The sequence below is a fragment of the Coccidioides posadasii genome, chromosome 4, assembly GCF_018416015.2.
Source record: "Coccidioides posadasii str. Silveira chromosome 4, complete sequence".
Classification (NCBI taxonomy): domain Eukaryota; kingdom Fungi; phylum Ascomycota; class Eurotiomycetes; order Onygenales; family Onygenaceae; genus Coccidioides; species Coccidioides posadasii.
In genome coordinates this window covers 754059-779294 of record NC_089410.1, presented here as the reverse complement: position 1 = coordinate 779294, position 25236 = coordinate 754059, and the positions used below count along the sequence as shown (strand labels likewise).

Genomic DNA, 25236 nt, shown 5'->3' with positions numbered 1-25236 from the left:
TCGCGAGCCTGATTCAACCGTCCAGGGACAGAAAAATCTCTCCGGCGTCGTCACATCCCCTGGCAAACGCAACGACCTCTTGGCGCACACGCAACACCCTGTTGGTCGCCAACATGAGGACGTGGAGGAGTCCCTGGGTCGCAACGATCCGACTGCTCGAACCTGCAGGCACAAGAGTGGAAAAGGAAACCTCTCCATCTTCACAGTCTCCATCTGAAGCACCACCACTCGTGTTCCCAATTCGAACTTTTACGTATTCGAGAAAATTCAGACTCTGTTGATCAAGATTGCTGAGAAACCACTCTGGCTCCGCTGGCCTATCCCTGGCCGCTGCTGGGGTGCTCATTCTACTGATTGGCCCACCATGGGCGTCTCCAGCAAAGCTTTCCATATTGATGTCAGCGAACACATTCATGTCGAGGTCCTCGTCCTGGAGAGAAAGGCCGTGCAAAACATTCCGCATCACCCCGCGGCCAGCGAGTGGACTCGCGCTAGTTAGTCGGCCTCTGCGGCCACTGGCTGAATGGGGAACCAGGGAATCTTTACCAGAGCGGAATGTGGAATTCATACCGCTAATTCCAGAGTGCCCGACGGCGACAGACGAGCCTCGATGTGAACTGTGCACCGATGCAGTGATATTCCAGGGCATTTGCGAAGACATGTCATCTTGAAGCGCTGGGGGTGCGTGTCGGCCCATTTCGATATCCTACTATTATGAGTGTCTACTCAATCGCAGCCATGAAAAGAAGCAATAACCGCAGCCTTTGGACTTACGTCAAATTGCACGACACCGCGTTCAACGCTTGCCTCGCGACTAGGTTCACCTCCGACCTTGTGTCGCACGTTTCTTTCAAAGTCATCCGAATCGCTGTCATTTGCTGCATTGTGGTTGCGTTTACGTCGAGTGCCTTCGATCTCAGTTCCCGTCAACGCACTCAGCAGTCGACTACCGCAAAAAGTGTCTAACGGGTGAGGAACCTGAGACATTCCCAGTCCTAAACCGACCGCTGCGATTCCCACTTCCAGAACACAGAATGCAGCGTTCTTCTTTGCAATTGTAACCAATTTATTGGTCTCCTTTACCTTGCCAGCAGCCTCCATGTTCTGGGCGTATTCGAAATTCCACTGGGCTAAGTCAGAATTCATGAGTTCTGGGTAGTCGTCTACTTTCATATTTCTAAAGCGTCTCTTCTTCAACGACACTCTTGTTTCCTGCTGACTGAGACGATCTTCGTTTGCTGTTGAGGGCTCGAAACCTATGCGCCAAGGGCGATTGGATGGTGATTCGGCAAGGGGTAACGTCGCCTCCCGGTCTTGTAGGTCTCTCATATCCTCGTTGATAGGCAAATCTTCGAACTGCAACCATGTTAGTGAAAATATATTTAACCCGGACATAATTGCTCTTGGTCCCGAATTACCTGAAAGCCTTCTTGGTTGGCTCCGGCCATTTCAACATCGAAATTGTGCTCCTCAATGTCATCAACGACCACGTGGTCCGCATCTCCTTTCACAGGCAATTCAATTATATTCCCTTCAACATCAAATTCAAAGCCCGGCTCTAGTAACACGCCTTCTTCGGCCCCCAGATAAGCTGGAAGCTCCACCTGAGGTCCCTTACTTGCGCTGTCCATCTCGCTTGGTAGCCCAAAGCCGCCAATGACACTGGGTCCAGCCTGTGAAGATGAGAGATCCAGTTGATGCTGTTTTTGAAAATAGAGACTCGATTTGTTTGACTGGTCCAGGCAGCTCGAGAGGAAGTCCGACGTCTTTCGAGGAGTCTCTAGTACGTCTGCGATCTCCAAGGCTGAAAGATCGAGATTCAAGCCGGGAAGCATAAGCCTCGGAACGAACGTCGGATCTTCGGGCAGGACAAGCTGGTCTTGCCTAATGCCCTGTCAGCGATCTAATTTACAGTACGGATTTCCAGGCTTACCTAGCTTTCCCTGCATCCGGATCCAGTCCACCACGGTGGACGGCCTTCAGCATCATCGTCATTCGGTCTCTGACGACCTGCGCATCCATGAGCATATAACCGCACTGTTGATTATAGACCTTCGAAACGCCATAGCTGCAGGATATCCACCTCAAGTCAGCTTCACAGCATAGTGATATATGTTTTACCGAGGGATGCAAAAGTTTAATACAGCAAGTTCCCCTGCAATCTTAAAGCCATTGGTGCCTCAGGGTGTATAATCATCGCACATGTCTTAGGCACGTCCACATCAAGGATTGCTTTACGGTTTATTTTTCTAGCTGACGATTTAGATCCGAGGGTTGCGACGAGCCTAAACGGAATTCGACATCTGTATCAACACATGATATCAAAACAGCTTATATTCCGACTATATTAAACCGCGAAAACGTGATGGGGGGACTGAATTTTTTTTTTTCCCCGGGGGGGGGGGTGGGGGGGTGTCCTCACCAGATTGTAGCAACCCCATGCTCGCGCGAAGTCAGGACTATATCCGTTTTAGTTCCTGTTAGCTACTATTCTCTCCTTGCTGGTAGCAAGAAAGCTCTCCATGTCTAAAATACAGATGGGTATCTTTTCTCAAAAGACAGCTCACCCTCATGGCTATAGAACATCTTTCTCCCCCTCGCCACTCTCAAATTGCTGATAAAGCGATGTAAATTTTAAAGTGATAGTTACCTCTTGGATATATTATGTATATAAACGTAGAAAAGCCATATAAGAGGGTTAGTGTTATATTGTCCCGACCGAACAGTCGCTGAGGGGAGAGGATGCGGTTCAGCTGAGGTGAGGCATTGTGTGGATGACGCGAGGAGGAGAGCGTGTGAGTCCCGTGAGCGCGGTGGAACACGCATACCGAAAAGGGAAGGGGAGAGAGGAATTGGAGGCCTGATCAGGTGAGAGTCATGGGGATGTCGGTAAGGCTCAAGCATCCAGGACGTCCTGAGAGATAGAGGAGGAGGATGGGGAGCTGGTAGATACACTAGATCTTCCGTAGTGGATAGGCAGGAGATGATGTTCAGTGAAAAGGCTTTGAAGCAGGGCAAACCCGAATGCAAGGCTCCTAGGTGTCGCCAGAACATATCCGCATGTTCAACTGATGGAAGTATAAGCAAGCAGGATCTTAAATTCACTCAATATAGCTCTGTTTATTAGCTCTGTATGCAAAATTTCAGGTACGTATTCTGACAAGAGAGACAGCTGAAAGCAAGTCTTAGTCGTAGCCAATATGAATCTCGCCGAGAAGATAACATTGGACACATGTCTAGCCTGCATCACAAAACCGATAGTACAATAATAAAAACTCCAGGGGTATGTGCCCATATGCGCACAAGACAAATAGAAAAGGGGCGCCAAAGATAAAGTGCAGAAAGCAAAAGAAATCTTGAAAGTCTAGTGCCAACGATTCATATCAACTTATTGGAAAGGCAGAATACACGGAAGCCATCTACTTCTCTTCGGGAATGCCCTCAAACTCCGAGTAACCGAGTGACAAGTTCATGTTTTCTACCAGGAAACGTTAGTGCAAGTCCGTCTTTCGCCACAGTAAATATAGAAAGTAGAATAAACTTACGAAGACACTGGGTCGCGGCTCCCTTCAGGAGGTTATCGATCGTTGCGCATACAACAACTCTCTTGCCGCTCGAATGGACGGCAAATCCCCCAATTTCAACATGGTGACGACCGGCGATATCCTTAACAACAGGTGCCTCCCCAACCACCTTGACCAGTTTTTCGCCTGCGTATCGGTCCTGGTAGAGGTTGCGAATGTCACGCGACGTCATTGATTCCTTCAGTGGCATGCTGATGGTTTGCTATGGGCAGATAAGTCAGCAAGAACCTGAAAAATAAACAAGGTGAAATACGTACATGGATACCCTGGAACCAAACAGCAACATGAGGAATGAATGCAACATCAACACCGAGCTGTGTGCTAACTTCCCTCTCATGGATATGATCTGTCAAGCTGTACGGGATTATATTATTGGTTAAGTTCGCCACATCGTTCTTTGGGCTAGGCTTGGTTCCAGCTCCAGAATATCCAGAGACACCGAAAACCGTTGGCTGGCCAGCTAGGAAGGGCACCAATGGCGCAATACCCAGCTGAGCGGCAGTGGCATAGCATCCTGGGTTTGCAATCCTCTTGGCTTGCGCAATGGAGCCTCTGTTAACCAACTCCGGAAGCCCATATGTCCAGGTACTATCGAACCGATAATCCGCGCTAAGATCTATAATCACCGCCTTCTCTTTATCGACCTCGTTGATAGCATCGACGTATGGTTTGCACACAAGGTTTGGGAGCGCCATGACCCAGCAGTCCACGGTACCCTGCTCTGCCATGCGTTTGACATCGTCGGGGCTGAGCTCTTCATACGTAATGGGTCGCTTGTCATAGCCCTGAAGAGGCTTTCCGGCTAATTCACGGGAAGACACGTGCCGGAGATCCATGTATGGGTGGTTGTTGAGAAGGTTGATGAGAGCCTGACCAGTGTAGCCACGAGCACCAATAAGAGCTACTCGGGATGGCTGAGTATTGGAAGCGTTCTTTTTTCCAAGGGGAGGATTTGGGTTTGTCGTGGTATAGCTCCGAATTGACTGAGTATTGGCTCGAAACTTTTGGCTCCCGAACGCGCGAAGAGCACTCGTATTGGCACTAGTTGAGAACGTTCGTTTCTGCTGAGCAGCAGCCAACTTCGCACCACCGCCGGCGGACGTTGGGAGTTTGGGTTCAAGGTTGATATCCCCAAACATGTCGCTTCCACGCTTGCTGAATTCATGGACCAACTCCCCTACTTCTTCAGGGCTGTTGACGCCGGACCAGAACAAAACCTCACCATCACGGTTAAGGCTACCCTGGGCCTTATCAAAGAACCAGGTCAAATTCTCATCGTCTTCTTTCACGGTCCAAACCAACTTAGGGAAATCTTTTTGGATGCTGGAGAACACATTATCGGCGACATTAGTGAGCCAGCCAGCCTTGGTAATAGTAAGCGTTGATAGATGAGCAAAAGAAGAGCCCTTCTTCGGAGGCAAAATGACTGCTAGAGCGTCCATAGGCTCGTCGAAATAAGCCTTGAACTCAAGGCCTCGCAGAGCTTGGATGTATCTGTCAACGGTTGCCTTGGCGTCCAAGCCCTCGCGATCACGAACGAGGGCATTTCGTAGGGTATGTAGATCCTCAAAGTCGTCAATAGACGACTTGATATGGAGCTTGTTTCCTCTTCTGATCAAAGTACCAGCTCCTGAATCCGTGAATAGCTCCTTTTGAAGGTCTGCAGGGTGGATAATGGCGACACTCGATGTGCGCGGAAGGTCGTTGAGCAACTCCTTCATCTCTTTGATCTTCAGTCTCGTGCCATGGCGAACCCACCATAATTTCATCAAATCGTCGTATTCCTCATCCAAATTGATAGCAGAGATCTTTTCGCCAGTATCACCGTTGAAGAGCCCGCCTTTCTCGGCTAAGTACACGATCTTCAATGGCTGAAGAGCTCGAGCCAATTCACCAGCAGCAACGTCGGCATTGACATTGAGAACCTGACCGTCCGGAGTCTCCGCCATAGAAGTCAGGATTGGGAGGCATCCGGCTTTGATAGCCCCCTCAATTGGCTTCTTGTTCACACCATTGATCTTTCCAACCAGGTTGTACTTCTCCTTGTCCAGATAATCCGCCGAAAACACGCCGGTGGTTAACGGTCTTGCCCTCACGCCCAGACGCTCCAATTCTTCCACCAGTTTTAGATTCTCCTCCAAAAAGAGTGACCTGGCCAAGGCCAGAGTCTTCCCATCCGTAACCCGAATTCCATCTTCGAACTGCGGCTCAACGCCCGCAGCTTCAAGCAGCTTGTTCAGCTGTGGGCCCGCACCGTGCACGACGATAGGATAGAGGCCGACATGGTTCAGGAATGCAAGGGCAGAGGATAAAGTTTGCAGATGCTCGGTTATAATCGCACCGCCGACCTTGATGACCGCGAATTGCTGGGATGAAACAGACGTGAAATGAGACAGGTACTGCTGCACCTCCCGCTTCGAGCCAATGTTGCTTAAGAGCTGGACAACGGTGGAGCGCGTGGAAAGGTAAGGTGCTGAACCTGGGGCGTAACCTCGTCGTTGAGATCCCAGGCAGGGGACCGTGGCAGACAATTTGATCAGAGGAGTAGCGACGCCGAGCCTCGCGGTTCGGACGCCTCCCCGCACAAGGAGACGAGCAGGAAGCATTTTCTCAGCCCACATGCGGCAGCTCTGTCAACTAAATGAGAGACCTCCTGATCATGTACAGCCCGTGAGGATTCGATTGTGTTTGAAAAAGTAAGGCAACCCCGAGAGTACTATTGACGCATGCGGGAATGCTCGTGACAAAAAGAAAATTTGCGCGAGTTCGTGACTAAGGTGGTTGTGACTAGACTCGTCAAACTTTGGTAACTCCATACTGTGCTGCCATGAAATCGATTTTAAGCGGCCTGGCCAGCAACCTTACTACTATTATTATCTACTTAACTTTTCTCTTTAAAGCAGCAATAACTAGTGAAAAAAAAATTTGTTCATCTGCGGCCAGAGCTACCGCTGCATCGACGAGTGTGCTACTGGATGAACTATCTGACCTTCTTTCGACGGAATCAACCATTGACATCCCGAAACATGATAACAATGGCATACCTTGGTGAATGGAGCACACAATGAAAGCTAATGAGTCATTAAAACAAGTCCTATAGCAGAAGCATCGCAAACCGACAGTTACAATCACCAGAGTATCATTTACAAGGCCCATTTCCCCAAGCTAGACCCGTGATCGAGGAACTAAAGCAAAAACACCAGAGGATTCGTAGCTCAATTATAAAGGGGCAGAAAAGGGACCGGAAAGATGAGAGCGCAAGAGAGGACAAGAGGGAGCGAGGGGAACCGCGCACGCACTGAAGGTCGACAGGCACCGTAGCTAAGAGCAGATTTTTTGAAATCTTTATGTAAATCGTAACGGTGGGGTTTTATTGAAGCGCGGTGAGAAGGGAAGAGCAGGGTAAGATACGGGAAACTCATTTCCCCTTGGTCGCAACGACTAAAATCACAGTTAGCAAACGTTGTAACTAGAGGAAAAAAATTGGTGACATAAACGTCTTGAGGGAGCGTACCAGCTGGGACAATAATGACTACCAGCAGGAGGATGATTCCGACAATCAAACATATCCGCATCTTGAAGTCTTTCCACCACATCTGCTTACGGACCCGGTTGGCACCGCGGCGGAAGCCCTGAGCGGAAACAGCGAGATTGTCCGTCTTGTCCTGAAGCGAATCCAAACGTTCGCCACGCTGTGAGACTTTGTTGATATTTTCTCGCATCACTCCGACGGTATCATCGATTTGCTGAAGGAAAAGAGACATGTCAGCATCGTCACGGGCAACAGCACTGAAATTTCGTTGCTAGAGTTAAAATCTAACCGGAATCGCATTTCGCGTTTTCCGTTGATCATTGTCCGAAATTGCAGAGAATTATTGCGAGATATCCGGCGTGGCCCGACCCATCAAAGTTGGGATTTCGAACAAAGCTACGGACTCAAAAGAGCAGATCTTGAAAAATGGGGGTCGACATACCGCTTGCAACGCAGCAGTTCTCTGGTTCCCGCTTGTTCCTCCTCCATTTTGGTTGGAATTCGATGGGATATAGGGATCGTAGGGCTGGTCACGGTCAGCCATGGTGAGAGACGAAAAGATAGCGAGTTAGACGCAGGTGGCGGACGCAAAAGCGAAGGTGTGATGCGAACGGGAAAACGCGAGTGCTTGAGGGACGACGTTCGCGGTCGAATATCGCCGGCCAGATGCAAAAGATGGCAGAGGGTGTCGTGGTGGCAGGGAGTAGAGATAGCGCTGGACGGGCGGGCGGCGGCGGCGGTGGTGGTGAAAGTTGAAGTGATGATGATGATGATGATGATGAAAGGGAGGCTGAGAGCGAATTAACCGATTCTGGTAGATGCGATACGTAACTCTCATTTCTGGACGGGGCTTGGCATGCCCAGCCCCAGTCAGGTCACGTGGATTCCCTCTGCTCGCGACGCTCGAAACCGTCCGTGAAGCCGCCTTTTGTCCAGCGCAACGTCGCTGAAACGCCTGCGGTACCAGATGGGTTCGATAGCCGGGCCGAGGGTGCATGGGAACAGGCGGAAGTTGCCCTCCTGCTCTCCCTCAGCTTCAACAGTCCCCTACCTCAGGAACCGTTTTACTACCTGATGCTGCCCTCGGGAAGAACTTCCTATCGCCACTGACCTGCTGCTTCTCTTCTCTCTTTCATTGCTGAGACTATGCAGCAATTGTTCGCCTGAGGATCTCCTCCATAATCTCGGACTCCATAGTTGCACATTACACCGCAAGTTCATTCGCGCAAGATGTTGGATCATCAGCCTTTCGTGTCCTATGCTACCCGTAGCCCTATGGTCCCATCAGGAGACTGTCGCGAGAATTATCCAGATGTGTGTACCCCTGTAACATTATACTGTCAGTGCAGCTCGTCTGGCGGGTCTGCTTCATGAAACTATGTGTAGCTCGACGCGCTACCGATTCTCCGCATCTACCAATGAGCAAAGGAGCGCCCACCTACGAACCATTGTCGCGGTGGCCCAAATCCTTGAATACGCTGCTAGATATAGGAACAAGCAAGCCACTAAAACCCCCAAACTGTGCTAAACTTACCACACAGGTGGTCTGGTAGTACCGCTACCCAGCGTCCTTTTTTCGCGTGACCAAAAACGGGTGTCCATGCCCTTTACACGACTACCCTTGCCCTGAAGCCTGTATACGGATATTGGCAATACACAGCACGTAGATATTTTCTTCCACTTTGCGCCCGATGCTTGGGTCTCCAGGAACCTGACAATCAAGCAAATATGCTAAATACCGGAGTCATTCCATTGTTTTCTTTCAAAGTTGGACCGCGCCGTTCAACCATTTTATTCGCAAGTTTCTGCAGCTTTTAGTTACAAGGTAACCGATTCAAACGGGGTTGATAGGCCCAATTCTTTTGTCTATACCCAACTTTCTACGCGTGACTCGACTCGAAGCGACCGGTTAGCGTCAGGTATATCAATATATGCCAATTCTAGGCATCAACGCCGGGTAATGGGACTCGAGAAAAACGAAAAGTTCAAAGAACATATCGAAAGTTCGGCCCGTAATCTTCCTCGGCAACAACCAGGATCGCATTCTCTTGATCCTGGCGATTTCTATGCTGCTCAATAGTGCCATATTTCTGGTCGAGTTTCCGGTTCTGATAAATAAGCAAAGTTCTCAATCCCACGACCGTGACGAAATTGAACATCACGAAAGCCGCACAGATTGTCTGGCCCTTGATAAATCGAGGTCTCTCCGAATCCGGGAACACGTTTGTACCCAAGAGTGTACCACTCTGACCAAGAAGACTCAAAACGACAGATAACATTCCGCGGCGGTTATCTGATCCCTGGTTATCTTGGGTATGTTAGCCGTCGGTATCCCGCATACGAGTTGGTGTGTCCCTTTTGAAATTCACGGCAATGGGAATCTTACTCAAAAGCCACGGGGTAGTATTTGCAACAGCCGCGAATAGACCGCAAGAAGCAATCCATACCCCAGCGTACCGCGCTGCCACGCTTGTACATGCCGCGAGAAGGACGTATCCAATGACTGTCACAAGACAAAGAATGGCAACTATGATGCCCCTCTGCTGGAGCCTATCAGCAGCCCATGTGGTCCCGATTGTCACCAGGATGGCCAGGAAAAACGGGGGAGCTGTCAAGCCCTGTGCATCGATTGCGGTAAACCCCATATCTGCAAGGAGAGTTGGAAGAAACACAGGAAGTGAGGCATAGCTAATAGCGAAATTGAAGTATATAAGCTGCGCCCGAAAGGTAGATATTTATCAGCAAGTGAGGAGTCGCCTAAGAGGGTCTCAAACTCACCACACCACACCACAACTTCACATCACGAAGCACAGAGAAGGCATCTTTCCAGTCCATGTTGCCCACACGATCAACCCGGCCAACCTGCCGGACGGCCCTAGCCTCTGCTACTTTCTTTTCTTCCTCGTTCAGAAACCGTGCCTTGCTGGGGCTGTCCGGGAGGAAATAGAACGTTATAGGTGCCATCAATATAGTTGGCAGGCCTTCCACGAGAAAGAGTAGCCGCCAGGGAGCAATTTTAGATTTCCCAGATGTAATGGCATAGGCCAAGGCACCCGAGAAGGTGTTTGCAACAGGCGCAGCGGCAAGGAAAAGCCCACAGCGCAGCCCAAGCTCCTGTCGACGGTAAAAGAATGAAAGTAAGTAGGGAATCCCAGTGCTGAAGCCAGCTTCTGCGACCCCCAGGAGGAAGCGCAATGCCATCTCGCCGGCCCACGAATGGACAGCTGCCTGACAAGTCGCAAATAACCCCCTATGAATTTTAGCCCGTGCTTGGGAAATTTGCCTGAAGGTTTTAAACTAACCAACCGAAGACAACAATGGTGGCCCATATGTGCGGGGGAATGATCTTCCACATGACGCCTTGGAATTGAAATGTGATAAATGAAATATAAAATATAGTCAAGAGCCAGGTGTATTGAGACCCATTGAGCCGGAGGTCACTTTCCATCCCGGCAATTCGGGCATTGCCGATATTTGTCCTATCTAAGAAGCTCAACAGATCTAGTGAATGATGTTAGCCTCTGGCACCCGTCGCAAATGTCATTTCGAGGGGGGTATACACAAAGCTGAGAGTAACGGCATAACTCTCCAATCCAGCTTCTTCACTACCCGCTTCTCTACCTCAAGGTCGATTGACTCAACTCTCAAGCTTCCGGCGCCAGTCTCCAAGGTGCTATTTTCCTTATTTGCAGGAAACATATCTCTAAATAAAGCCAGTTCGGGATTTACCATAGCGATGGTATCCGAGCACCACTTCTCGTCGTTTGATGGCATCCTGTTTGCTTTTTCCCGGTCCTGTTATTGCTCGCATTGAGGGGAGTTCTATCGTTAAAAATACGAGAGCTTTGAAGCCCTCCAGCATGCAGTCTCACAGGCTGACAATTTCTTTTAAATGTGATCCTTAGAAAATAGGTCCTCGCCGTGACCTACGGCCATGCGTGGCTCTGTGAACCCCATATTTCAACACGTGTGTGCATACGGCCGCATGAGCATCGCGCTCAGTGGTGTGCATTAGCCATTGTGAAACGCAAGTACGAGCGTTAGATGGAAGAGGTTCCGGAGGTTGTTCCTTGCCTCTGTTCTTCGGGAATGACATTCCAGTTAATCTTCACCATATATCTGGAAACTACTCCGTACCTAGTTCGGCGGACGTTGATCCAGGACAGAGAACTTCGTCGAGATGCAGATTTAATTAGACGAACGGCAGCCCACTGACTTTGAACCCTAATTGTTATGGCAGGATTTGATAGACTCAAAAATTCGGCATCAGCATGACAAGCAGCATCATCTTATGCGGGCCCTTCGCAGGGAATAACCAATTATGATCATGATAACTGCGATAGTATTGAGATTATGGGCGCCTCCTTCGCTACATGACGGCTGTCGGACAGCTGGAGTGGTATATTAAAGCGAGTCAAGAAGTACAAGAAAAACAAAACTGGTTCGTGCATTGTGTTTCGAGAGCACAGGAATGAGTGCACCAAGTCCCCAGCGATCTCGGACATCCCAAGGAACTCCTATATCGCGTCCTACCCGCCGGGATTCTGAAGCGGAGAAGGCATATTTGTTAGAATTTTATGGATGTTTGTATTGTTGAGTTTGCAGTTACATTTAAAGAGCTAAAGGTTGAAACATTCGGCAGCGATGAGCTCTTTCCATCGAGGCTGGGATTTAATATGAACGTTTTCAGGATATCTCCTAATATCGGATTTGTCGTTGCCAAGGCCGCCAACTCGGACCTGGGGGGTTTTGGACAAATCCTTCCAGTCGAAGACAAGCTCTTTAGACTTACATATGTTCGCGACAAACCCTCAACATTCTCACGACGAACTGGAAATTCTGCCACCTGTTAGTAAAACATCCTATTGTCACTAGAAAAGAAAAGGTCTTGTTTTGTGCACTGTGTCTAGGGTATGTACATGTACCACAGACGCCCAGAGCAAGTGTAAATGAGTTTTGATTTAGTGTGTAAATCCACACTAAGTTCATCACGACCACTCTAGGCAAGGATGGGGTGCACCAGTGGCTATCGCTTGTCTGATGATGTGAGCTCCGCGGCTGTTACACTGAAGTCGTACTTCGCATTGCTAATGGGGGCTGGAATATGACCGCAAGGCCTGTCTTTCACCGCTTCGTGCTAGCCTCATCTTTAAAAGAAGAGGCTGGCTTCCCCTAACATCAGGGCTGCAGTGAGTTGTTTTCAATGTACCGGGTGGAGAGCAAATGCATGACCTCCCTTATCCGGGGGCACCCTTGAATTCCTTTCTTCTATAGACTCTTATTCCCCTCTTTCTAGCCATCTATGTATGCCCTAGCCCTCTCATGGGTTGAAACTATGATGATAAGAGTGGAGCATCAACACTGGAACCTATCTTGATTACGGCTGCATAGTGTGACATGTTGCGGCGGTCCGGGCCTTTATGATGAGCGAGCCAACAAAGCCTGTTCTTTGTGGCGTTTGGCGATTGTGGTGCAACAACCGGCCTATGTATGTACGTATATGTAAATATACAAGAGACCATTGGCTCAGGTGGGTGTTGCTGTAGCATAGTGTTTTATGCTTTCGAGATGACTCATCGTTTCCCCGATTCCTTTGACTTGGGATTCTGAGTAATTGAAAAAAAAGGACTTAGGTCCGGCAATTTCTTCGAAGTTACACGCAACTGAACAACGTAGACAGCGAGAATTGCTAGGTTTGTATATGCTAAGAGAGATAGCCCTACATTTGGAGAATAGGTTACCAGCATGTCTTCGAGAGGTAACAGTGGCTTACGTCGGATTGGTCAAGTAGCGATCCCATCCGTTCGATCCGTCATAAGGCCAAGTAGAAGATTATGATCGAATCCTACGTTACCTCGTACAGAGAACTCGGAAGTATTTAAACTCCCAGGAGGACAGAGTAAATACGCTCAATCACAGTATTCATTCTGGGCTTCGCGGCAACGGACCATTCTAATTAGCTACCCATTTTCCCGAAACACCTTTAAGCCGGTCACGAGGCAAGGCTCTTTGGAGCTTCCGTTGGGGGCCCCTCTGGTGTCACATAGGCCTAGCAGTCGATGCGTTAGTCTACTTTTACTCAAACCGAATAAGAGCGTTGTAATCCATTTGTATACCTTCGTCATACCACCATCGACCACAAAATCGGAACCATTGACGAAACTGCTCTCGTCACTGGCAAGGAACAGCACGGCTTGTGCCTGCTCAACGGCTTCGCCGAAGCGACCCGTGGGGAAATGGATCTCCCGTCTCATACGCTTGTGTGCGTCATCTCCGAGCCAGTCCTGGAGAAGAGGGGTGCTGTGCAGTGTGAGGTTAGAATACGGCTGAGCGTGCAACAGAAGGTCCGAGTATTAGACGAAATACGACATACTTCAGAGGTGCGGGGCATAGCGCATTGAATCTGAATCCCTCCCGGGCATGGACGATAGCCAACTCCCTCGTCATAGCCAAAACAGCGCCTTTACTTGCAGTATACGCTAGCTGAGGAGTTGCACTTCCCACTAAGGCAACAACACTCGCAGTGTTGATAATGCTGCCTTTCGTCTTTTTATTCCTTCTCAGGCTGAGAACGGCATGCTTGCATCCATACCACACACCCTTCACGTTGATGTTATGTGTTAGGTCCCAGATCTTCTCTGGTGTATCGACAGCGTCGGCATCGTCAGCATGCATGATACCAGCATTGTTGAAAATGACATCCAACCCTCCCCATGAGTCTAGCCTGTCAACCATCGCCTGGACGTCCGACTCCTTGGATACGTCACACTTCACCGTCTCTAACCTAGGAGCGTTGGGGACCGCTACTCTGACTTTGGCGATGGCCTTTTCCAAAGCCGGCTCGGAGATATCAGCCATCAAGACAGAGGCGCCTTCGCGGGCAAATAAAATGCTGGTTTCAAGGCCGATGCCACTGTGAGATGTTGTCAGTTAAGTTGAAGTCCAGCATTCAAAACGGCCAGCAGATACGGTGGCTTATTCTATGTCAGGAGTGAACGGACCCTGCAGCACCGGTAACGATGGCATTCTTGCCATGGAGACGTCCTCTTGGGGCTGTCATTGTAAATACGGATGGGGTTTTCTAAGTTCCACCGACTCTGTTTGGTTAGCATACACACAGCCGGGGGTCCTCTTGCTCTTCTGTGTGAAAAGGTGGGAGAATCTGGCTTACTGGATTGTCTTATCTTGTGCTGTTTAATCGCTGCTGGGCTCCTCAAGTGACTCCGGCTGAGAATATAAAAGGAGAGTGGAAGCAACGATGACAGGAAGCGGACGACAGACATAAAAAGGCTCGGACGAGAGCTCCGTCATCAAGCTTCCACAACACAACATTATGCAGTCCAGCGACCCACAGAACTTTTGTGTTATAGGCTGCAGCGGTGGGGCCTAAAACCATCGGCGGCGGCAAAATCCAAGCTTTAAGATTAACCTGGGTTGAGCCAGCGTTGAATCTCAGGGCCCGGGTGAATCCAAGTCTAAAGCGGCGCGAGACAACGTCACCTGACGCTCCGAGTCCGGGGTTAGCGCAAACCCTATTCTAGTGGGTCCGGGGCCAATAGGCCGGTTTAAGTTTTCCTGTGGCTGCGGTCCCGATAAGAGAGATAAGAGCGGCTTCTTGGCTTCCCCCCACGCTTCCGTCGCATGGGTCGGGGGACGGGCGCATCCCACTCGGCACGCTGCCGACATCAGTTACATAGGAGCTCCGAGAACTTTCCTACCTGGAGCTAAATTCAGCCATTCCCTTCCGAAACATCCTTCGGTCGTGGCTTGGCCGGTGATTTTGCTTTGGGTTAGAATAAAACCCCCGCTGAACTCCATCAGTCTGTTCATCGATGCCTCAAGAAGGAGTAACAGCTCTTGCCAGCACCGGTACCAAGATGACTATGGATACAGATCTCAGAACAGTCACTCTTGACAACCTAGAAGCGGTGCTGGCGTGCGATACACAGGTGAAGCTCGCCGGAATCGACGCCGACGGCATTCTACGGGGAAAGTTAGTCTCCAAGAAGAAGTTCCTCTCGATCGCCAAAGATGGGTTCGGGTTCTGCTCTGTAATCTTTGGGTGGGATATGCACGATCAAACATACTTTAAGGAACTGGCTATTAGCAATAAAGAGAATGGTTACCGAGATATGAACGCTATTCCAGATTTGAAGAGCTTCAGGCGAATACCGTGGGAGAACAATGTACCATTTTTCCTTGTCAATTTTTTTGATCCAGAAACGCACGCTCCGATCTCAGCGTGTCCCCGCGGGCTCTTGAGAAGCGCGACGGCAGCGATGGAAAAACTAGGATATAAGGCTATGGCAGGAGGTATGTGCTGCGCTGTTTGGTGCGGCGTGTCGTGCTTAAGACTGACTCTCCTGCATTAAGCGGAATATGAATTTTACCAATTTCGCGCGCCGTCATACGGGAATGGAACAGAACGAAATTCGTCAGGCACCGCCCGGTTCCTGAAGACAAACCCGGTCGCCGATCTGCCACCGTTAACGGAAGGAATGTTTGGGTATAGCTTAACAAGGCCGGTCCATAATCAAGAGTATTATTATAGAATATTCGACACGTGTCAGGCTTTCAAATGCGATATTGAAAGTTGGCATACTGAGAGTGGTCCTGGAGTCTTCGAAGCGGTTAGTGGCGTCTTTTGTTAACGCATATGTGGAGGCTGACATTTTATATACAGGCCTTGGAGTTCGGGGAAATCAAAGAAATAGCAGACAGAGCGGGATTGTTTAAGTGAGCTCGTGCGAGATATTTTCCTGGAGACTGCCGTGGCTAAATGCTGGTTTTATAGATACGTCGTCAAATCTCTCGGCAGTAAATATGGCATCACGCCTGTTTTCATGGCTAAGCCTGTTCATGGCCTCCCCGGAAACAGCGGTCATATGCATGTCTCGATCGTTTCAAACGATGGCAAAAATCTTTTCTTCCGCGAACAGCCAGATCCATCGCCGCCATACCCAGATGTTGCAAATCTTTCCGATCTCGGGAGACACTTCCTAGCGGGTGTCCTCGCCGGACTGCCAGATATCATGCCTCTCCTCGCCCCGACGATAAATTCCTACAAAAGGCTTGTGGAGAACTTCTGGGCGCCCGTGACCGTTTCATGGGGATTGGAACACCGTGCGGCATCCATTAGATTGATCACACCCCCTACGTGCAGTCCCAAGGGGTCACGACTTGAGATTCGCGTTCCCGGTGCCGATGTGAATGCGCACTATGTTCTGGCAGCTATCGTTGCTCTCGGATGGAGGGGTGTGGAGAAGAAGCTAGAAATACCTGTTCCACCGCTGGCACGAGGTGAAAATGTTGGTAATGAGAGTGACAAGGGAGAGCGGCTGGCCAAGTCCCTGAAAGAAGCTATTGCAAAGTTCATGGCAAAGGACAGTGTTGCCAGGGAAGTTTTTGGGGATGAGTTTGTTGACCATTTTGGTGGAACGCGAGAGCATGAGGTAAGACTTTGGGAGGAAGCGGTCACTGACTGGTAAGTGCTCTACCACGCGTGTGCTTCTTCCGTACTAGGTGACGCTTGGCTAATGCTGGTATTCAGGGAGGTGAAACGGTACATCGAAACCGTATAGTATTCCCATCTAGCGCTATTTTCGGAAGAATTACGATGCTATATGTTTCCTTCTGATCTATATTGCATTGGGTATATTTCCAATCGCTGCATATGTATCTGCGTTGCTTGGTTTACACTTTTTCCATGCCTGGATATATCAATAGAACCGGCAGTCAAACCCGAAGGAGTTCGAGAAGCATACATGTATGACATTACCTTGCCCATCTTTGAGCTGCAACGCCATATCCCTCACTCCAAGTTGGATTTTGTTCTATAGAGTTAATGTTAACGACTCACCATGCTCCGAGATCAGACGATCAACTGGACAAAACGAAACCACCCGGCCGAAACGGCGGCTAATTTTCCCACCCTTCGTATGTGATATAACCACCAGGGATCATGGCATCGTTTTCGTAGAGCCCCCTGATCTGCCCAAAAGGCCAGCTCATCAGCCCCGCGGCGGCGCCGCGGTTAATTTTCCCGCCCGTCGTAAGCCTTTTAACCCCCGGGGCTCACGTCATCATATTCGGAGAGCCCCCTGATCTGCCCCAAAGCCAGCTTATCAGCCCCGCGGCAGCGCGGCTAATTTCGCTCGCGGCTTGACACTAGCAGGGTACCGCTCGGATGGCGAAACTTTAAGTGAATGTCAGCAAACATCCAGGCCTCGAGAGCTCGACTTAGCTCCGACGCGAAGCAGACGCCTGCAAAGAGTGGTGCTCACATGCATAAATAAAGCACCTGATATGTCATCTCCGAGCAGTGGATGCCATATGTGCCTCATTCGGGACGCTCCAGAGTCAAGCAGTCCGGAGTTGTCAGGTGGTATTTCTCTTTACCCTTCCAGAATAACGAGACACCAATAGGCGTCGCGGATTTTGACCGAGATCGGCTCTTGGGCATGTAAATGTAAGGTATATATCTTCGTACGGAGTACATGCACCGACCATGGAGGCGATTCCGTTCCATCGCACTGATCCGTCCTCACCGGGGTGGGCACCAATATTTCTTTGGTCGTCGCACCGGCGAAAAGTCGTCCGGAACATCATAAATCCGGATACCGTCTTTGGTATTTTGCGTGTATATCTTCCTCGTTCTTTTCATACGCGGGTTACATTCACCATACCAACCAACGATGTTGCCGTATCAGAAAAGCATTCGTAATGAAAAATGGAAACGAACATAAAGTCCATAAAAATCAAACATTTGAATCTGGTCCTGCAACGTGAGGGTCTGCCCCGACATTGATCTCCGAAAGACTGGGGCTACGGCGCACAGTGGGATAACTAGCCTTCTCCGGGTTCCTGCAGCAAAACCCGCTTCAATTGCTCTCCACACTCGATGATCCGTGATGTTTTTTAAATCGAGCTCGCGGTGCAAGTTGTATTACCGGGCGATCGCGTCCATACGGGCAGCACAGCTTGTACAGTACACACCCTCTTTCATACCCACAACCGTAATCTAAGTCATACAAAATACGGACGTCTTTGCTTAGGTACCTTACACAGATCACGTGGCCCACTCACTCGACCTCTTACAGCAGACATTCGGATGAGCACAAGGATAAGAGAGTAAATGCGATATCAATTTAAAATATGGCAGTTAAGCAAAGCATGCCAGGGCCGGATATTCTTGATTAATTATATTGAAGTGAAAGGACAAAGTGACAGCAAACAGGACAAAGCAGACAACAGGAACCATTTTGATAGTAAAAACATATAAGAAACTGCCGATAGGGCATCAAGGAAATTGATACACGATATAAAACAACAGTAGAGCGCATAGAAAATGTAGATCAGGACAGGAAAACATAAAAGCAGAGGTATTATTAAATGTGAGAGCACCGGATATACAAAAACTCAAACCGGCGAAAAGCTGAACTCGAATGACGACAGAGAAAACCCGTTCACCTCAGACACCGGTAATCAGTAGCAAAGGCATTCACAGACGCGACACTCCGGCTTTCCCTAAAAAAAAGACTTTCTCGCAATATACGGATAACTCAAACTGCACAAAGAACTTAACCTTTTAGGTAATACGGAAAGCATCGAAGATTACTATAGCAACAGTCAGAAGAGTGTTGAGCATAGGTGCCAGATTCTAGGATTCAAACATACCTTCAGCGCCACGACGGCATCCACTTCCCACCCACATCACAGTATTCACGAACGAGTAGCGCTCATCTCCCGTTTCCATGGAAATGTTGACACGGTATTTGTAGGTGCTGGGGTTAATGGTATCTGCTACTGTGGGGTCCTGGAGCTTTTCAAGTACCTCCTTCGCCCCAGTTAACCAGCCATTTGTTTTAACAGCAATATATGCGGGGGGTTCATCTGCAGTTTGCAAAAGGAAGGTTGATCTGATACTTGTGGCAAGCTCCTTGACCGTCACTTGGGAGTCTTGGCCACCGGGCTACGGATACCAAGTTAGCGGTTAAGAAGCGAATGAGGCAGTGGTGTACGGGGAAATACCAAAACAATGCCTTTGGCCCATCTGCCAGCCCACTGTCCACCAACAAAGGTGATCCAGTCTCGCTGGCCCCAGACACCTGGGCCCACAGATAAGGTAGGATTAAGTTTCAGGCTCATACGGAAATCAAGCTCCAAGGCTGGAGCCGGGAGCTGAAGAGAACGCGCGATATCACCTTCGGGGAAGGTGTGCTGCAGGTTGTTCGCAGGGATTGAGTCCTTCATCACATTCAAGTAGGTTGGGCATTCGAGAAGATGCTGGCGCTGTCTGCTCGTATTTTTTGCGCGAACCTGCTGGCAGTAGATGCACTGGACCGACAGACACTGCTCATAAGGTGAGTGGAAAGCCATCATCATGGGACGTGTCTCAGATGAACGGCGTACCTTGTCTTCTTCCTTCGCACGGAACTCAACAAAGGCAGCGTGAACATCGTCGAGCGGCGGGGCAGGAAGATTCGAAGTGCTTTGACGTGCTTTCTGGGCCTTTGGAGTGCTATGGGCACGGGCCTGCGGAGGCGCTGTCGACGACGATGCGGCGGTGGGAGCCTGGGAGGGAAGAGAGGGTCGACCGGGGATGGTTTGCATGGGCGCCTGCATAGCACTGCCATGGGGGTTAACTCCAGTCGCCATCATGGAGCCAGTGTTAGAGGGAAGGGCGGCTGTCGCTGACCCAGCACCTGGAGCTCCCGGAGGTCCGTTTGGAGGAGCGCCATAGCCATTGGGAGCAGTGACCCCGTTAGTTGGGGGAGGTTGAGCATGGGGGTTGTGTTGCCCGCGGAGGGCAGGGCACTCGAGCAGATGCTGCTTTTGCCGGCTGGTGTTCTTCGCCCGGATCTGCTGACAATAGATACATTGCACCGAAAGACACTATACGGGAGTGGGTTTCGAGTCAGTAAACATCGTGCGTCGTTGGAAATATTACCCAAGATACATGAAATACGGAAGTTTCACCTTATCGTCTTCCTTGGCACGAAATTCCACGAAAGCCGCGTGCACTTCTTGGTCGACGGTACGACCCATCGTATTATCGAGAAAGAAGCTGTAAGGAATAAAAAACGAAGGATCGAGATGGGAAGACGTTTTGAAAAATTGACGGGGGAAACTTGATAGAACAGCCCGCGAGCTGATGAAGGGCGATGATACAGGCGAGAGTTGCCGGGTGGTGATGGTTTTCGGCGAGGAGGAAAAGAAACAGGAGTGTTGCGAGGTGTGGTTCTGAGTTGTCACGAATTTCGGGCGCAGCTTGTTTTTCTTGACCAATACCGTGGTCCGTCAGAAACCAGCCTCGCGTATTTTATGTCACGTTTTTCCTAACTGGTCGTGACCTGAAACTATACCCGCTTAGTCAGCTTTCCTTACGCGCCCACCACCGCACTCCCAGCAAGGGAAATGTTAGCTGTAACGAAACTCACTGGTATGCGCTGTATCTGGCGAGAACGTGTATTGGCGACGAAAGTTTGGAGAACCCCCCTTTACAGAGTACGCGTGTTATTATTGTTTTTCCAAATGCGTCTGGTCAAGTGTATTTCCGGAACAGAACTCTCGCGATACGGCCGACGGTCACCAGAAGGGTAAACATTCGGGTTCTCGCATATGCCGAAAAAGCAAGAGAATAAGGGAAGTTGAAGGTGTTGAATGTGAGGTGGAATGAAGGACAAGGATCGAGAGGTTTCCAATATCCAATAGGGATCGATTTTCGCGATCCTCAATAAGCATCAGTTGATCCAAGCCAGATAAAAGGGCCGCGTCGCCTTCAGCTGAGCTGTCAGCTGAAGATTAGGTAAGTAGATGTACCGCGGTGCACATGGCCGGATGGCTGCGAGTCAAGGTACCCCTACAGCCAAACCACCTCAATTGCGCCTCACCTCCGTCATAGAATTTCTCATTGATTGATTGAAAAATTATTGCTGTGTTAATTCAGGAGCACCCGATTTGTCTCTTGGATCTGCCGACCTCTCAAGTTCTATTTTTTTTCCCAGCGCTGATCCAAGATCCCTTTTTGTCAGGGGTTAGGCCCAGGTTGCCGCCCCAAATCACCGTGCCAGAGGATTGCCAGCAAAGACTGATGGTCGCGTCGAATCCAAAATTCGACTGTGCAGGAAGAATTATTTTAAGATATCTTCTCCAAACTCTGCCGCAGCTGCAAACTCTCATCAAGGCACACTCCTTTCGTTGCTGAAGGCCACGCAGGGGCTTCCAGGCCAGGGCGACCATCGATGCTCGACGCCTCAATTCATAATCGTACTGATGCCTATGCCTACATTCCTGTGGTTGAATCTCTGCTCCATACCGGGACACAATGCTTGCAGGACCCTTTCTCCAGAGGAGTTATATATGCAAATCCCTGGTTTAGCAGGGGATTCAACATTATGTCCATGGAACAACCGGCCTTTCAGTTGTACAAGAAGGCTATATTTTCTTTCTTTTTTTTTCCTCTCTGTCCATTGTGAACAGCTTATCTATTTATGTTAAGAACTAGTTTTCTAGCCTTCTTTGTTCTTCGCGAAATCAGCCAGAAGTTCTCTATCAAGACTGGAAGTAAAGCATAGCCATATCTCCCAAAAGGAGCATGGCATGCATATTGCTGCTCTTAAGAGTGTGCCTATGTTCCTCTGAATTGCTGCTTCTACACAATCATAGATTGAGGTAGATTGCAGAATGCTAGCAATTTATCGTGGGCAGTCAATGCACTCATGATTCATAACATTTTCTTCCCGTTACCGAACCAGAGCGCCTTTCGAAGGTGTCTCACTGTGCCGAGAAAGATAGGCAACGCGGAAGGCATGGCTTCACTGCTTTCACTAGTAGTTTTCTCGGCGTATAAGGTCTAGTTTCTGGGACAAACACTTTGTTATGCCTTTTTTTCCTCTCTACATCTTCCCTTTTTGCTCCTCTGCTCTCCTCCATTAAGCAGCTAGCGATTCTCGAGCCTCCATTACCCAGCTTCGGACATATTCAGCTGGTATCTCTTCAGTGAAACGCGGTTTGCCCCCCTGTGTGGACATTTTCTGCAATCAAAATTGATACTTCGAAAGATGTGGTAAATCCCTGACCTTTTGCATTGCAACTACGAATAAATTGCGCTCGCTTCTCGTTGTGATACTCTCCTTTTTCGAATGCACCGTTGACTCCAGAGGAATTTGCCATCTAAATCCTCCATAAGGGATGGACATTAAGGGTGCAGTACTCGCCGTCCATGTCGTTTTATCGACAAGACGCATCCAATATGCTGTTGGCGGCCGCTATGCCATCGAAGTCCTCTATTCCACTGGTCCCGATGGCCCGGATTACGATACTCCCCTAAATACCCTCACAGTCTTTGTGGACTGCGAAAAGGAATATGTTGTCAATGCCCTCATCAACTCGAATCAGCCTTTCGGCTTAACTTCTGTCATGGGCCTCGTGTACGATCCTGTAGGTAATCCTGCGAACGTCTTCTTTGGACCCGGCCGTTACGTTATTTCCCATAGACGCGCTAAGCAAAAATAACTCGCAACAGGATGTGGAATACATTAGCGCGGACCCGATATATATCGAAGTCCTCCAGAGCCAAAGAGATCCATATTACTTTCCCTGGATCTCGTGGGCACCGAAGCTACGACGCCCGATAAATTCCATACTCGACATATATGTTCTGCACCCGCAAGTGTTCGTCATCATCATGGCACGTCTTTGGAATTTCACCCCCCGCGAAAGCGACGCAATGAGGTACTTGGCGGACGTCAGGCTCTTACTTCGCTGGTTAGCCCAAGAGTCACTCGAAATTGACTTTGCCTCCTATCGTGGGGCTCCCAAACCCAACCTGCTGAGGACGTTCGGTTCATTGTATGCGCTGCATGACGACGTGAGGGAGCTTTTGCGAAACACGATGAAGCCTGCAGATTTGGTTCTTGCTAGGGACTTTGATCTTTACTTCTGAAAAGATCGGAATTTGGTAACTCTTTTCAGAAATTGGCAAGGCTTCTGGCTAGGCGGCGGTAGGACCGGTGATGATACTTTAAGAGGATTTTTTTTCTTTTTAAAAACAAAACCACCAATCCCCCGGTTTCACAGAAGGGGTCTTTTTTGCCTTTCTATCTAGCTATACCATCTCCCACGAATAAGCCACATAACGTATGCCCAAAAATATTCTCATTTGTACTCTGCAGCAGTAGCCGGGACATTTGAGCACTGGACGCCCAAGCGAACATGTTTTGTAGCATACAATTTCTACCAATAAGCTCGTCCCAGCATCCTACATTACATGTATAGGGCAGTATGTTGGGGCCCACGAAGCTGCAAACAGCCCCATCGACAAGCCTCCCAGATAAAGGTGAGTATGTAGAACGGGAAAATCTTGATTCTGAGAGCGCTCTATTCCGTGTGTGCAAGAGCAGCTAGACATATTGACAAATATAAGCTGCTGACTTGGTCTTGCTGGTTTGGTATCTTCTGCCGCTCATTTTCGTTGGAAATACGGAGTAAATACATAATATTGATTGCATGAGTGGTTACCTGGACTCGGCTTCGCGTTCTAAATTTTTAACATGACTTCTACGGCGCTGGATCCCAATAGGTATGCCGACCCGAGCGGAGAGACAATAAAGCTTGTTGTTTGGATGAGATATAAACGATGTGGAGGTTGGTATGCTCTATCCCCTGCGTAGTTTGGGCTCTAGTAGTTTTGGTGACAAAATTTGACCAGATCATCCCCCAAGGGTGGTTGATGTACCCAAACCGAGGATCTCCGAAGACAGGAATATTATTAGAAAGGTAACTAGGATCACGGTTCTCGGCAGTGGTCTGCGTCTTTATGGTGTTAGGCCATCTCGGGTTGGCAAACTCGCCGTATTTGACTCATAAATGCCTAATAATACAAACTCAAGAGGGTGATACCTTTGGCCACGGACTTTGGCGGAAATGTCAAAACCCTTGGCCTAGCTATTAAGGATCTGAATGATGGCGATCGAGTTGTTGCCCTGTTCCAAATTGCCTATGGTTAACGCATGTACTGCAAAAAGGGATACTCATCTCAATGACAAAGGATAACTGGGAGAAGCACAATAGCTTCGATGAATGGTGGTCGAATCGCAGGTACAAATGGAGACTAGGGAGCGCGCCGCATTTTTTAGGAGACGCTGGCCGGGCAATAGGAACCCTTGGTTACCCCCAACTCACGGGTGCCTTTCGGAGAAGTAAGCCTTCTGCTTCTCGCGGACCACGTACCGGATGATAAAGGACTACATCTCTTGGATACCCTAAACACATCATGGAATTGCGTCATTGATGCAGGGTAAGCAGGGGAGATATAGTTGCAATTTTGGGGAGCCGGCGTATCGGTCAAATGTGCGCAAGTAAGCTGCACACAGGAGAATCGAAATTCTTTTAAGGGAGGTGGTAGCATAACCCCGATAAGTGTGAGGACTTGCTCGTTGGTGAAACTTTAGTTTCCCTGAGCGGAGAGGACTTCGGCAGGTATTTCTAGGCTGTAGTAGTCTATGCCGGCTGAAATATAACCACATGATAAGTTAATCCGATTTCTAACAGGCAGTGTTAATAGATATATCATCATATATCCTCCACACCCGAGTCGGGTGGCACAGGAAGGGGGGGATATTACTATCCATTTGGGGGATACCTCTTGTCTAACATACTCGACCAAAATAAACAGTTGCAAGCATTTCCCTTCGTAAATGGATATCATGTTTTCCAACACATGGGTAGCAAGTGATTGAATGCAGCTTTGCAATCAACGAAACGACCAATATGGCAGGGAGTTTTGGAGAGATTACCAATATCGATCGCCGCACCTGTGCACGTGTGGCCCCCATGCGGATAATTTGTGCCGGTCTCCCTAGAACCAGAACCATGTGTGCATCAGGCAGTAAATACCACAACACATCGGAGCCCAGTGGATGCGCGTTTCTAACACTTGTCATAACCTTAAGGGCATCCTTAGGGCGCCTAGGATAAGAGGATACATATCGCATAATTTCAGCAACGCATGACAATTTCCAAAACTGCGCGTAATGTGGTTGTATGCCTTTTGGGCCAAATATGATGGCGTTTGTAATTTTTTTGGTTTTCCCCAAAAAAAAAAAAAAAAAAAAAGAA

At 49.1% G+C, this 25236-nt stretch overlaps 8 protein-coding genes across 8 annotated transcripts; 2 read left to right on the top strand and 6 right to left on the bottom strand.

Annotated features, from left to right (window-relative positions):
- Window positions 1-13: 13 nt before the first annotated feature.
- Window positions 14-1995, bottom strand: D8B26_007155 (uncharacterized protein; the record flags this gene model as incomplete). Its single annotated transcript, XM_003071996.2, has 4 exons — window positions 14-706; window positions 775-1356; window positions 1419-1884; window positions 1934-1995. 4 exons carry the CDS (start codon window positions 1993-1995, stop codon window positions 14-16), a joined length of 1803 nt encoding a protein of 600 aa, XP_003072042.2.
- A 1118-nt stretch (window positions 1996-3113) lies between these two features.
- ARG6 (Protein arg-6, mitochondrial) lies at window positions 3114-6310 on the bottom strand. Its single transcript, XM_003071995.2, has 3 exons — window positions 3842-6310; window positions 3546-3786; window positions 3114-3478 (listed from the first exon to the last, which is right to left on the bottom strand). The coding sequence occupies exons 1-3, from the start codon at window positions 6203-6205 to the stop codon at window positions 3420-3422; spliced, it is 2664 nt and encodes an 887-aa protein (XP_003072041.2). The 5' UTR covers window positions 6206-6310; the 3' UTR covers window positions 3114-3419.
- Window positions 6311-7002: 692 nt separating this feature from the next.
- SYB1 (SNAP receptor, synaptobrevin) lies at window positions 7003-7660 on the bottom strand (the record flags this gene model as incomplete). The annotated part of the gene is made up of 3 exons (XM_003071994.2): window positions 7003-7025; window positions 7099-7330; window positions 7559-7660. The coding sequence occupies 3 exons, from the start codon at window positions 7658-7660 to the stop codon at window positions 7003-7005; spliced, it is 357 nt and encodes a 118-aa protein (XP_003072040.1).
- A 1441-nt stretch (window positions 7661-9101) lies between these two features.
- Window positions 9102-10890, bottom strand: D8B26_007152 (uncharacterized protein; the record flags this gene model as incomplete). The annotated part of the gene is made up of 5 exons (XM_066125444.1): window positions 9102-9424; window positions 9503-9830; window positions 9895-10366; window positions 10419-10617; window positions 10677-10890. The coding sequence occupies 5 exons, from the start codon at window positions 10888-10890 to the stop codon at window positions 9102-9104; spliced, it is 1536 nt and encodes a 511-aa protein (XP_065981526.1).
- A 2109-nt stretch (window positions 10891-12999) lies between these two features.
- Window positions 13000-14471, bottom strand: D8B26_007151 (uncharacterized protein). The gene is made up of 5 exons (XM_003071992.2): window positions 14288-14471; window positions 14118-14197; window positions 13490-14029; window positions 13233-13416; window positions 13000-13165 (listed from the first exon to the last, which is right to left on the bottom strand). The coding sequence occupies exons 2-5, from the start codon at window positions 14174-14176 to the stop codon at window positions 13109-13111; spliced, it is 840 nt and encodes a 279-aa protein (XP_003072038.1). The 5' UTR covers window positions 14177-14197; window positions 14288-14471; the 3' UTR covers window positions 13000-13108.
- A 477-nt stretch (window positions 14472-14948) lies between these two features.
- On the top strand, window positions 14949-17137 carry D8B26_007150 (uncharacterized protein; the record flags this gene model as incomplete). The annotated part of the gene is made up of 5 exons (XM_003071991.2): window positions 14949-15429; window positions 15490-15746; window positions 15800-15852; window positions 15911-16600; window positions 16667-17137. The coding sequence occupies 5 exons, from the start codon at window positions 14949-14951 to the stop codon at window positions 16695-16697; spliced, it is 1512 nt and encodes a 503-aa protein (XP_003072037.2). The 3' UTR covers window positions 16698-17137.
- Window positions 17138-18257: 1120 nt separating this feature from the next.
- Window positions 18258-20468, bottom strand: D8B26_007149 (uncharacterized protein). The gene is made up of 6 exons (XM_066125443.1): window positions 20095-20468; window positions 19814-20010; window positions 19528-19744; window positions 19147-19467; window positions 18793-19087; window positions 18258-18732 (listed from the first exon to the last, which is right to left on the bottom strand). The coding sequence occupies exons 1-6, from the start codon at window positions 20161-20163 to the stop codon at window positions 18704-18706; spliced, it is 1128 nt and encodes a 375-aa protein (XP_065981525.1). The 5' UTR covers window positions 20164-20468; the 3' UTR covers window positions 18258-18703.
- A 1840-nt stretch (window positions 20469-22308) lies between these two features.
- On the top strand, window positions 22309-23062 carry D8B26_007148 (uncharacterized protein; the record flags this gene model as incomplete). Its single annotated transcript, XM_066125442.1, has 2 exons — window positions 22309-22557; window positions 22643-23062. The coding sequence occupies 2 exons, from the start codon at window positions 22309-22311 to the stop codon at window positions 23060-23062; spliced, it is 669 nt and encodes a 222-aa protein (XP_065981524.1).
- Between the last annotated feature and the right edge of the window lie 2174 nt (window positions 23063-25236).